This window comes from Daphnia magna, unplaced genomic scaffold, assembly GCF_020631705.1.
Source record: "Daphnia magna isolate NIES unplaced genomic scaffold, ASM2063170v1.1 Dm_contigs419, whole genome shotgun sequence".
Lineage (NCBI taxonomy): Eukaryota > Metazoa > Arthropoda > Branchiopoda > Diplostraca > Daphniidae > Daphnia > Daphnia magna.
Genome location: NW_025533309.1, coordinates 4,400 through 16,775, shown reverse-complemented (window position 1 = coordinate 16,775; position 12,376 = coordinate 4,400). Strand labels below are relative to the sequence as shown.

At 48.7% G+C, this 12,376-nt stretch overlaps 7 protein-coding genes and 2 non-coding genes across 9 annotated transcripts; 5 read left to right on the top strand and 4 right to left on the bottom strand.

Moving 5' to 3' along the window:
* Nucleotides 1–1,609: 1,609 nt before the first annotated feature.
* Nucleotides 1,610–2,434, bottom strand: LOC123468673 (putative metallo-hydrolase YycJ). Its single transcript, XM_045167957.1, has one exon. The coding sequence runs from the start codon at nt 2,432–2,434 to the stop codon at nt 1,610–1,612; it is 825 nt and encodes a 274-aa protein (XP_045023892.1).
* Nucleotides 2,435–2,441: 7 nt separating this feature from the next.
* LOC123468672 (outer membrane protein assembly factor BamC-like) lies at nt 2,442–3,491 on the bottom strand. Its single transcript, XM_045167956.1, has one exon. The coding sequence runs from the start codon at nt 3,489–3,491 to the stop codon at nt 2,442–2,444; it is 1,050 nt and encodes a 349-aa protein (XP_045023891.1).
* A 13-nt stretch (nt 3,492–3,504) lies between these two features.
* LOC123468671 (4-hydroxy-tetrahydrodipicolinate synthase-like) lies at nt 3,505–4,380 on the bottom strand. The gene has a single exon (XM_045167955.1). It carries the CDS (start codon nt 4,378–4,380, stop codon nt 3,505–3,507), a length of 876 nt encoding a protein of 291 aa, XP_045023890.1.
* A 176-nt stretch (nt 4,381–4,556) lies between these two features.
* Nucleotides 4,557–4,630, top strand: Trnar-acg. The gene has a single exon. It is a non-coding gene; the product is annotated as a tRNA-Arg (tRNA).
* A 414-nt stretch (nt 4,631–5,044) lies between these two features.
* Trnar-acg lies at nt 5,045–5,118 on the top strand. The gene has a single exon. It is a non-coding gene; the product is annotated as a tRNA-Arg (tRNA).
* Nucleotides 5,119–5,948: 830 nt separating this feature from the next.
* Nucleotides 5,949–6,347, top strand: LOC123468670 (uncharacterized 13.8 kDa protein in nqo9-nqo10 intergenic region-like). Its single transcript, XM_045167954.1, has one exon. It carries the CDS (start codon nt 5,949–5,951, stop codon nt 6,345–6,347), a length of 399 nt encoding a protein of 132 aa, XP_045023889.1.
* An 86-nt stretch (nt 6,348–6,433) lies between these two features.
* LOC123468669 (LPS-assembly protein LptD-like) lies at nt 6,434–8,950 on the bottom strand. Its single transcript, XM_045167953.1, has one exon. It carries the CDS (start codon nt 8,948–8,950, stop codon nt 6,434–6,436), a length of 2,517 nt encoding a protein of 838 aa, XP_045023888.1.
* Nucleotides 8,951–9,137: 187 nt separating this feature from the next.
* LOC123468668 (N-acetylmuramate/N-acetylglucosamine kinase-like) lies at nt 9,138–10,166 on the top strand. The gene has a single exon (XM_045167952.1). It carries the CDS (start codon nt 9,138–9,140, stop codon nt 10,164–10,166), a length of 1,029 nt encoding a protein of 342 aa, XP_045023887.1.
* Nucleotides 10,167–10,181: 15 nt separating this feature from the next.
* On the top strand, nt 10,182–10,889 carry LOC123468667 (N-acetylmuramate alpha-1-phosphate uridylyltransferase-like). The gene has a single exon (XM_045167951.1). The coding sequence runs from the start codon at nt 10,182–10,184 to the stop codon at nt 10,887–10,889; it is 708 nt and encodes a 235-aa protein (XP_045023886.1).
* Nucleotides 10,890–12,376: the final 1,487 nt, after the last annotated feature.

Below are 12,376 nucleotides of genomic sequence, written 5' to 3'. Positions count from 1 at the left end.
ACCAGTATTTACGGCTCGGAATATGTGTACGCTCCAGTGTATGTGCAGCCGCCGGTGTTTTTCACATTGTTTTGGGCCGCTGCGTACCAGCCTTGGTATTCACCTTGGCGCTGGGGTTATTACCCACCAATTTATCGTCCATGGGGCGTTCGTCCAATAGGCAATTATAATAATGATGTTAATTTAAACATTAACAGGCACAACAATGTCATTGTTCGTAAAGACAATAATGTCTTAAATGTTGATCGAAACAACTCGGCTCGTCAGAATAATGTCGAACGTGCCAATTCGGTTAATCGATCTGGTGAAAGAGCCAAGATAGAGGCAAGAAACTCGACAGAAAGAACGGCCGAAGTTAGACAGAAAGTTGAATCTAGGCAAGGATTCGGAAATAGTCAAAGATTCGAAAGTGGTCAAAGATTTGAAAATAGTCAAAGATTCGGAAATGGTCAAAGAGTCAATTCAAATATGCATAATCGCGCTCCAGCCATGCGCAGCGCGCCTGGTCGTCGTCGATAAACCAATAAAATAGTTGAGCAGTTTCGCATTGCCACTGTTTGTATGGTTTGCCAGCCGCGGCTTGTTAACTGAGGGCGGTCTTTATTTTTGTTAATCCATGAGTTCAAGACGCTGAAGATGATTATCCGCCACTATCTCGTGTCGACATCATTTCAGCATGAGACTTATCAGTTAACAGATGCACCCAATAAAAGCCGCTTGCGCGGCTTTTATTGTTTAATTCACGGTGTGACTTAACATGTACATGCAAAAAATGCCCGAAAATCTTTTGAACGAATCGCGGCGTTTTTATCGCTGCCCCCGCATTTGTTGTTCAATCGCACGCAATGTGTTTTGTAACTCTTTTTCTTTCATCGCGGGGTCTGTGCCTTGCAAATACTCCACGCCTGACAAATCGTCGCCGCGTTTGCGGTTTTGGGGTGGTTCTAATGCCTCGATGAGCAAGGCTTCGAGCGTGGCAACCAGTGCGGCCATGCTGGTGTTGAGCTTGCTTTCGCGCAAGTCGCCATTTTCACTTACGTCCAATAATCCAAACCACGAAAACCGATTCCAGCGGCTGTTTAATCGGTCAAGCGTGTGCTCGTATAACCGCTTGCCCAATGGTCTGTCAATCGAACGGCCAACGTACACCACGGTGTGGTGGTCGTACAAAATATAAATGCCTTTTTGCTTAGAAAAATCAACTGGCGTGGATAAGGCTTGTTGTTTGCCAAATATTTTCGGCTCGCTTTTCCAATCGATTAAATCGCGTTGCCAATACATGCCAAAGGCGTGAATGATGCTGGTGTTGGCGTCATCTGGCTCAATCTCTGCGGGCTTTTGTTTGGCGGTTGTGGCGGGTATGTTTTTGATTTTTTAGAGCAAAAATTCCTTTGCCCACACGTATAAATGGCGAATGCTCAGCTTTGCGTTTGATGGATACGGCAATCTGGGCGTTGACGGTTGCCGCTGGCGTTGCGCCATCTGTGCTGTAATAACCTTGCGATAAAATTAGGTCTGAGATTTCTGCGTAATGCAGGGCGGTTTCGCTTTCAGACAATACTCTGACAATTGCGTCTAGCCATGTTTTTTCCATTTTAAGCTCCCTTGGTTATTGTGTTGCATCAATGTTTCTTGCCCCGTCTTGCACCCAAAACCAATCAAATCCTTCATCCTGACACGCCACCGTAAATGCTACTTGGCTTGGGTTTAATGCGGCGTTGAGCAGGGTTTGTACTTTGTTCACGTCGTTGTTGTTGGTGCTGATGTGGGCAGCGTGGACGTGGTGTAAGTTTGCGTGAATCAGCTGTTTGAGCAGGTGTTGCGAGTCTAAATTGTCTAAATGCCCGTAGCGGCCTGTGATGCGTTGTTTGAGCGAGGGCGGGTATTTGGTGGATTGCGCCATCATTTGAGCGTCGTAGTTGTATTCTAAAACCAAGCCGTGGCTGGCTTTGAGCGCGTTGATGACGTGCGGGGTGACGTGGCCGATGTCGGTGACAACGCCCAATTGAACGGTTTGGCTGTGAAATGTGAACTGCAATGGCTCGCGTGCGTCGTGCGGCACGGTGTATGGCCTGACTTGAATGTCTTTGATGTGAAACGGTTGGTTGTCAACGCAAAACTGCACGTTGAGTTTGGCGCAACTGTGGCTGTGATTGAGCACGCTCACATACGTGCCGCGCGACATATACAGCGGCGTGCCAAATTTGCGGGCAAATTTTGCCACGCCGCCGATGTGGTCGTCGTGTTCGTGGGTGACGAGGATGGCGTCGATGTCGTTGCCGGTCAGTTCAAGCCGTGCGAGGCGTTTTTCGGTTTCGCGCACGCTAAAGCCGCAGTCCAATAAAAGACGCGTTGTCTGTGTTGCACAACGCGTCTCAATAACCAAAGCATTGCCTGAACTGCCGCTGCCCAAACTGGCGTAGCGTAAGCTCATGCGTGGTTTATTTCATGATTTTTTGGAGGTTTTTGAGGACTTTTTCAACGTCTGAGCCTGCCATTACCGCATCATTTTTGTCTAAGAAACTCACCTGAATTTGATTCGCGTTAATCTCTTTAAACTTGACTTGGTAGGTCTCGTTTAATTTGCCAAATGATTTGCGGAAAATGCCTCGGTCGTCTGGGCTTGGGGTGACGTAATAAATGCGCGATGCGTAGTTGCGGTCGGTGACCGATAAGCCCACGCGGTCGAGCGATAAACCCACGCGACGCCATGTGTTTTCCATGTTGTCGCTCACAATGAGGTTGGCGCCCGAAATGGTCACGGCTTTGGCGGTGTTGATGCTGTTGTTTAATGCGGTTTGGGCTTGTTTTTCGTCTGTGCCCAATTTAACCATGAGGCGGCGTAAAAACTCGGTTTCAAGCTGTGAATCAACTGCGCGTGGCTGCCAAGTGGTGTTGTCTTTTGAGGCAGATGTGTAAACTTCTTCCATGCCACGGTGGCTGATGTAAACCTCAACGCCAGCGCCCGTGCGCTCAATGCGGGTTTTGAACATATCGCGCATGCCGGTCTCGTATAAACCATCTAAGGCTTTGCCGATGACTTTGCGTAAACCGCCTTGCGGCAATGCTGCGCGGTTTTCTGCCCAGTCGGTTTCTAAAATGCCCAACTTGGCTGAGCTGCTGCGGATTGAAAAACCGTTTTCTTCCCAAAACTCAGACAACACTGGCCAGACTTGTTCGGCTGGGCGGTTGATGACCAACCAATGTGTGTCGCCTGCTTTTTCGATGCGCATGTCTTTTGCCTGTAGCAATAAGGGCGTGGCAACTGCGTTGCTGGTTGGCGTTGCGTTGACTGTGCTGGCGCTTACGCCTTTGCTTAAGTCAAATTGGTTGTTTTTGTCGTAGTCACTCAAGCCTGGTGGGACTTCTAGTGAGACGCCTTTTTTCTGGCTTTTATAGTCAATTTTGTTGGGGTTTTTGGTGCTGGTGCAAGCGGCCAGCGAAACGGCTGCGCTCAATGCGGCAATGGAGAAAATTTTATTTAAATGCATGGGAATCCTTGGTTTAGATTAAGTTGGCGCGGGTCATTGCTTGGTGAACGACGGGTTGCGCGGTTTCTGATAGTGGTGTGAGTGGCAGGCGTGTGCCCAGCGTGATTTTTTGCATGGCGTGCAGCGCCCATTTGACGGGAATTGGATTGGCTTCAATAAACAGGTTTTTGTTTAAGTCGCACAGTGGCGTGTTGAGGCGGCGCACCGCGTCCACGTCTTTGTCCAGAGCTGCTTGGCATAAATCGTGCATGGCTTTGGGGGCAACGTTGGCGGTGACCGAAATGTTGCCGTGTGCGCCCATTAAAATCAACGCGGCGGCGGTTGAGTCATCGCCGCTGTAAATCGCAAAATCCGCCGGCGCGTCTTTAATTAGCGCAATGCCACGCGCCACGTCGCCTGACGCGTCTTTGATGCCAATAATGTTTGGGATTTGCGCCAAACGCAAAATCGTGTCGTTCGACAAGTCCGCAACCGTGCGGCCAGGGACGTTGTATAAAATAACGGGGCAATCCACCGCCAGCGCAATCGCTTTAAAGTGCTGGTACATACGCCCTTGCGTGGGCTTGTTGTAGTAAGGCACGACTTGCAGCGTGGCGTAAACGCCCGCAGCACGCGCAAATTCGCTCAATGCAATGGCTTCGCGGGTTGAGTTGCCACCTGCGCCAGCAATAATCGGAATGCGTCCACGCGCGTGCTCAACCGCCACTTTAATCAGCTCGCAATGTTCATCCACCGTGACGGTGGGCGATTCGCCGCTGGTACCCACGGCAACAATTGCGTCTGTGCCTTGTTCAATATGCCAATCAATTAGTGCGCGGTATGCGTTAAAGTCGATGTCACCATTTTCTAACATGGGCGTGACCAACGCCACTAAGCTGCCAGTTATCATTGAAATTGTCCGTTTTAAATAAAGGGTTGCAGATAAAAACCAACGGTTATTCTACCGCTAAAAGTGAAAGTGGGTAATAAAAGCAACAGAAAAACTGGAAATATTTTAGTATTTTGCTGTTTTTTACAAAAAGACTTGCCTTGATTGGTTTAATGCTGCTATAGTTCCGCTTCGTTGCGGCTGTAGCTCAGCTGGATAGAGTACTTGGCTACGAACCAAGGGGTCGTGGGTTCGATTCCTGCCAGCCGCACCATTATTTATAGGTTTTGTTTTTTGTAACAAATCCTTCAACTTTAAGAGTATAAAAATGCCTTTAATCAAAGTCAAAGAAAATGAACCGTTTGAAGTTGCCATGCGCCGTTTTAAGCGTTTGATTGAAAAAACCAATCTTTTGACTGATTTGCGCGCTCGCGAATCTTACGAAAAGCCAACCACTGAACGCAAACGCAAAGCAGCCGCAGCATGCAAGCGTAATTACAAACGTTTACGTGCGCAAATGTTGCCTAAGAAAATGTATTGATTTTCATCTGAAATAAAAACCTGCTCAATAATGAGCAGGTTTTTTTATGCGCGTCATGCTGCCAAGGGGTGGCGTTAAAACTGTGTTGAAATGCAATTAGTACTTGCCAAATAGGGTAAAAGGCTGCTATAGTCTCACCTCGTTGCGGCTGTAGCTCAGCTGGATAGAGTACTTGGCTACGAACCAAGGGGTCGTGGGTTCGATTCCTGCCAGCCGCACCATTAATTTTATTGTCGCGATATTGCAGACACCTTATATTTTGAGAGTAATCACATGCCTTTAATCAAAGTCAAAGAGAACGAACCATTTGAAGTTGCAATGCGCCGTTTTAAACGCTTAATTGAAAAAACCAATTTGTTGACTGATTTGCGTGCGCGTGAGTCTTACGAAAAACCAACAACAGAGCGTAAACGTAAAGCAGCTGCGGCTTGCAAGCGTAACTACAAGCGCTTACGTGCGCAAATGTTGCCTAAGAAAATGTATTGATTTTTTATGTTTGGTATCAAAAAAACCTGCCTGTGTGCAGGTTTTTTTATGGGCGGTTTATTTATTGCCATTTAAACAAATGCCTTTTATCCATGCACGACTGAGCGCGGTATTTTAATTTGATAAAATCAACTTGACTTAGAGTGCACTTAAACCTGTATTGTTTGCCCATGAGTACTTTCTACAGCATTGCTGAAATCGCCCAAAAACTGGGTATTACTGCGCATACTTTGCGTTATTACGAGCGCATTGGCTTGATTGATCATGTGAATCGTGCAGGCAACTCACACCGCCGTTACACGCAAGACGATGTGCGTTGGCTGGTGTTTTTGCAACGCTTGCGCAGTACCAAAATGTCGATTAAACAAATGCAACGCTATGCGGCGCTGGGTCGTGCTGGCAACCACGTAGAAAGTCTCATGGAGCGGCGTGCTATGCTCACGGAGCATGCGCGCTATTTACACGCTGAACTCATTTTGCTTCAAGAAACGCTTGTTGTCTTGGACGATAAAGTGAATCTGTACGCGGAGTTGGAGCGAGATGCAATCAATAAAGGATAACCATGTTACACAACACCGAGCCTCTTAACGCCGTTTATCAACGCGGTCAAAAACGTTTGTTTGAAGTGGATAGCCATGCAGGACAGGCCGTGATTGACAGCCTGCAAGACATCAGTCCTGATTTTGCTGATTATGTGATTCAGTTTGGTTTTGGGCAGGTCTATAGCCGAGCAGGCCTCACGCTACAGCAGCGTGAGCTTGCGACCATTGCCGCACTCACGGCGATGGGCAATGCGCAACCGCAACTTAAAGTGCATATCGGTGCGGCACTTAATGTGGGTTTAAGTCAGACCGAAATCGTTGAGACGATGATTCAGATGAGTGTTTACGCGGGTTTTCCTGCAGCGTTAAATGGGTTGTTTGCGGCAAAAGAGGTTTTTGCTGGTCACAACTGCGAATAAATCAACATCAATATTCTGTGAGTGTAAAAAAGAGTGCGCAATGCACTCTTTTTATTTGGTTGAAACTGGATTTTATCTCTCAGCGTTTACTGGCTGAGTGGTTTTGACTCCGCCACAGCTTTAACCTCATCTTCAATCTCATCCGCATCTTCAAATTTCATGGCTTCATAGCCCGCAACTCCTGAGCTAATCACGTCTTTTGGGTCTGTGCCTAATGCGCCAAGGCCTTTGAGCTCAAGCTGGAGGTAGACGCCGTTTTTGGCGTTGCTGTCGCTGGTGATGGTGCGTTCTCCGACGAGGCGGACGACCCAGCAGTCTTTGACGTATTCAAGTCCAACAAAGGCGTCGGCGATTTGTTTGTTTTTGATGTCGTAGTTGAAGCGGGCGACGCCGTATAAGCGTTTGGATATGAGTTTGAGTGGCCATTGACCTGATGCGTAGATGCTTTTGGTTTCTGGGATGAGTACGCTGTTGTTTAGGTAGCCGATGTTCAGTACTTTTTTGGGGGCGGGTTGCCAGCGCAAAGAAAGGTCAGTTTTGAGCAGTTCTTTGTTGTCAATATTGTATTGGCCAAAGGCGCTTACCCAGAATTGGCGTGTGATTTGACCTGAGGCGGAGGCGAGGATGTCGGATTTGCGGCTCGATTCGTCTGTGCTGCCGCCTGTTAATGTGACTTTTTGCGGGGTTATGTAGTAGCGCTGGGCGGCGGTGAGTTGGAATAACTCTTCGCCGGTGTCTTGAGCAATCCAACGGCTGGTGGCGCCAATGGTGACTTGGTTGGCGTTGGATACGCGATCGCGGCCAGTAAAGTCGTTTTCGCCGTAAATTCGGTTGAGGTCGAAGTCGCCGGCGGCTGAGTCAAAGTTCCAAATGTTGCTTTGATTTTTGTAGGGTGTGTATAAATAATACGCGCGTGGCTCAAAGGTTTGGGTACTAGCGCGGCCCAGCCATGAGCTGTTGCGTTCAAACACGAGGCCTGCATCTAGGCTGGCGATGGGCAAAAGGCGGTTGGCGTCTTTGCTGTATGTATTGGCCGCGCTGTTTGGTAGGGATGATAGGTTGTATTGTGTGGCGTGAACGCCGATTTTTGGTGTGATGAAACCTGCTTGGGTGCGGTATTCGTAGCGCAGACTTGGGTAGGCGAAGTGGCGCCAGCCTTGCGCGTAGTTGACTGGGTCAGGGTGTTTGAAGCGGGTGGATTCTGATTCGAGGCTGGCAACCCAATTGCCAAAACGCTCGCTGCCAGTGAGGGTGAGTTGTGGCTCAAAATCGTATGGTGCGGCAACGGTGCCATTGGGGTTTTGCAGGGTTTGGTTGGTTTTTTCGCGCAGGGTGACTTGCCAGTTGTTGCGGCTGTATTTTAGGGCGTATTCGCTGGTGAGTATGCGCGAGGATGTGTCGACGCCTGGTGCGTTAAAGTCGTCAAAATACGCGTTGTCGGATGCGCGTTGGCTGTCTACGCTGGCGACCCAAACGCCGTCGGCAAATGTGCCGCTGGTTTGGTGTTGGGCGCGCCAATACCAGCGGTTGGTGTTGGAAATATTGCCCCCGCCAAGTTTGGTCGCGCCAGGGTTGTTTGTCAGCCACTGGTTGGTATTGCGTTTGGCGACTTTGTCGTCGAACAGCAGGTCAGAGTAAAAGCTGCCGGCGCTTGAATTGGTTAAGTAGCCGTATTGGGCGCCAAGCTTGAAGCCGCGTTTGGTCAAAATGCCGGGTGTGAGTGTGGCGTCATAGTTTGGTGCTAAATTAAAGTAATACGGGATGGCCAAGTCTGCGCCTGAGTCGGTGCTGTAGCCAATGGTTGGCGTGAGTAAACCTGATTGGCGTTGATTGCCCAGCGGGAATTGTATGTATGGGCTGGCGAACATGGGCACGCCTTTGAATACAAAAACCGAGCCGCTGCCCGAGGCGCTGTCTGTGTCTTGGTCTACCAATAAGGTTTGGTTTTTGATGTACCAATCTGGGTCGTCGGCGCGGCATGTGGTGTAAAACGCATTTTGCATGATGGCGCGGCGGCTGGAGATGATGTTGAGTGATTCGGCTTTGCCGTGGCCGCCTGTGCTGCCGATTTTGAAGTCTGCTGGCGCGGCTTGGCCTGTTTCAGTGCTTAAATTGTATGAGACCGATGGCCCGCTGATTTCGTCGCCTGTGCTGGTTCGGATGATGGCGTTGCCTGTGGCGCTGACTTGCTCGTCGTTGTAGCGGTATAAAACGGTGTCGCCTTGCATTTTGACAGTGTCGCGCACCACGCAGGCGTTGCCTTTGAGTATCAGTGTGTCGTTGACTGCGCCTTTGACGATGTTGGCACTGGCCGATGTGCTGCCTGCGGGGAATGGTTTTAATACGTCGCTTGGTGTGTCGTCGCAATAGGTGAGCGGTGCGCGTTGGCTGCTAAGGAGCGGTTTTGTGTCGCTGTTTTTTGCCGTTGCTGCAACTTGGGTTGCTGCATTGGTAACTTTGGCGGGGAGTGGATCTGCTTTTGCCGCTTCAATGCTGGTTTGGCCGTGCGCGAATGTGACTGAGCTGGCTGCGAAAATAAATGCGAGTCGAACGATTAAAACGAGCGGCTTAATTTTTGTGTGTGGGGGCTGTATGTCAAACATGAACGGATGCCTAATGAGTGATTTTTGCGACTAAAGCGCTGCAAAGCCAAGGTGGAATCAGGTAAAATGCGCGCTGATTGTTTTTGGCAAAATTTGCGCAATTGTACCTGATAAACCCCAGCTTCGCGCCATGACTGGCGATGGGTTTGTGGATTGTTTTTGCCCCACTAATTTATAAAGAACTGATATGACTTTACCCAATGATGAACGCGTTGAATTGCTAACCCTTTGGTTGCAAGCCTTGCCGGCTGATTTAAACATTCAAACCCATACGTTAAGCGTGGCTTCGGCTGATGCAAGTTTTCGGCGATATTTTCGCGTGCGGGGCAATGATGTGAATTACATTGTGATGGATGCGCCGCCGTCGCACGAGGATTGCAAGCCATTTGTGCGGATTGCGCAGCTGTTTGGGCGGGCGGTGAATGTGCCTAAAATTTTGGCGCAAGACTTGGAACAAGGTTTTTTATTACTCTCTGATTTGGGCAATGATACGTTTTTGGCGGCGATTGAACAAAATCCTGAGCGTGCACCTGCGCTGTACCGCGATGCGCTCAATGCGCTGGTGGCGCTGCAAAAAGCGAGCACGCCTGATGAATTGCCGCCGTATGATCGTGAACGGCTGCTGACTGAGTTGATGTTGTTTCCGCAGTGGTACGTGGGCGTGCACCTGAAAGCCACGTTGACCGATGAGCAGACCGCGCAGTTGACGCAGGTGTTTAATGCGTTGCTCGATAATAATTTGGCGCAAACGCAGGTGTGGGTGCATCGCGATTATCATTCGCGCAACTTAATGGACGTGGCGGAGAACAACCCTGGGATTTTGGATTTTCAAGACGCGTTGTTTGGGCCGATTACGTATGATTTGGCGTCGTTGTTGCGTGATGCCTATATTGAGTGGGATGAAGAAGTCCAAATCGACTGGCTGGTGCGTTATTGGGAAGCGGCGCGCGCGGCTGGGCTTGAGGTGCCTGCTCAATTTGATGTCTTTTACAAAGATTTTGAGTGGATGGGGTTGCAGCGTCACATCAAAATTTTGGGGATTTTTGCGCGCTTGTTTCACCGCGACGGCAAATCGGGTTACCTCAAAGACTTGCCTTTGGTGCTCAAATACACGCGCCAAGTTGCGTCACGTTACCGTGAATTTTTCCCGCTCGTGCGTCTGCTCGATGCGATTGATTCTGATAACGCGCCCGCGCAAGTTGGCTACACATTTTAATTTTTGAGGATGACCATGATACAAGTTGCCATGATTTTTGCTGCGGGGCGCGGCGAACGCATGCGGCCATTGACTGACCGCACACCCAAACCGTTGCTGTGCGTGGCGGGCGAATCGCTCATCGTGCATCAAATCCGCGCCATTAAAGCGGCAGGGATTTTACATATTGTGATTAATCATGCTTGGTTGGGCGAGCAAATTGAGACCGCTTTGGGCGATGGCAGCGCATTTGGGGTGCATTTGTATTACTCGAGCGAGCAGGCGGCGCTTGAGACTGCGGGCGGGATTGTCAAAGCCTTGCCGCAGCTCAAGGCGCACAGTGATTCGCCGATATTTTTGGCGGTCAGCGGCGACGTTTATACCGATTATGATTACGCACGTTTGCACAGCGTGGCGGCGCAATTGGCTGTCAAAACCACGCCCAATATGTATTTGGTCATGGTGGATAATCCTGATTTTCACCCAGCAGGCGATTTTAAACTCGATGACGCTGCGCTCAAAGCCTTGGATGCTGACGCAGGGCAGGCGTTGACTTTTGGCAATATTGGTTTGTATGACATGCGTCAATTTGCTGATTTGCCTTTTGGGGAAAAAATTCCAATGAGTCCGTATTATCACCATGCGATTGCGCATGGTTTGGCGGGCGGTGAGTATTTTAAAGGCGTTTGGGAGAATGTTGGGACGCCTGAGCAGTTGGGGGCGTTGAATGCGCGGCTGAGTTGAGGCTGAATTGGCTGGTTATACAAAACGCTTGTGTTGACTCCAGTTGAATAAAAAAACAGCGACTTATCGCTGTTTTTTTATTGGTGTGATTGCGCCGTGGGCAAGCACCGCACGGCGACATATATTACCAAGTGTAGCGACGCAGTTGTCCGTCACGCGCCATTGGGATGAGCAATGATTTTTGTTTGGGTTGGTACAAAATATCGCCTGCACCTCTTGGTAAGTCAAGCATTTTGGTCACAACGCCTTTGGGGGTGACTGAAAATACAGCACTTTGCTTCCAGTCTGATACTAAAAAATTGCCTTTGTCATCAAGCTGCAAACCATCCAAATTACCAAAAGTTTCTGCGGTGACTTTTGTAATGCTTTTGGTTTTTGGATTGACTTTCAACAAGCGACCATGTGGTGCGTTGATGGGCTTGCCATCCTGAAACGCCCCCCAAGCGGCAACATACAGGTCATTTTTAACAAAGAGCAGGCCATTTGGATTTTCGAGTTCAGGCGATTGCATCCACAATGAAACTTTGCCATTTTCCAAGCGATAAATGGCCGAGGTGAACATATCAGACACATAAACGCGGCCTTGACTGTCTGCAACGGTGTCATTTAAAAACTGTGCATTTTCTGGTGCATGCTTGGTAATGGCACCAGTATTCAAGTCAATTTGCACGAGCTTGGTTAAGTCGCCAACGTAAAGCTGATCTTTCACAATGGTGATGCCTTTGGGGTCGTCCAAACCTGTAGCGATGGTTTTTTCGACTGTTGCGCCATCGGCTGAGATAACGACAATTGAGCCGTCCCCAACCTTATCGCCTGCTTGCAAGCTCGCAAAATAGCGGTTTCTTTTGGCATCAAATACCACAGACTCAATACCCGCTACGTTTGATAATGTGCTTTGCAAAATGGGCGCACCAGTGTTCGGTGCAATTTTTCTGGCGTAACTGTTGCTAAAGCCAAATAGCAATGAGGCGGCCAAAGTGGCATTGAGTAACTTAAAGGTGAAATTTTTTTTCATAACAATCCTAAAAAATATACGTAAAAACGCTTGATTAAAACGTCAAGGTTTTTTTGATAATAAAGGCCGCATGGACAAACCTCTTTGCCATGCGGCCACTGTTGAAGCGATTCTGTTTGAACAATGACGCGTTACATCCCAAACTTAACTGATGTGGATTTTGAATAAACAAAATATCGTTTTCGCGATGGGCGTCGATTATAGTGTCAAATGGCGTTTGGTGTTTTTTTAAAATAAACCACATGAGTTAAAATTATTATTGATAAGTATTATCATTTAGATTAAGATGCGTTTTCGTTTATTTAATTAAGGGGTTTGCTGTGAAAAAAACATTGTTTCTTTTGGCTGTGGCGGTTGGTACGTTGTGTTTGGTAGCTTGTGGTGAAAAATCTGCGCCAAAAGACGCCGCTGGTGCGGCTGAGAAGCCTGTTGTTGCGGCTCCCGCAATTCCTGCGGATGCGCAATTGGTGAT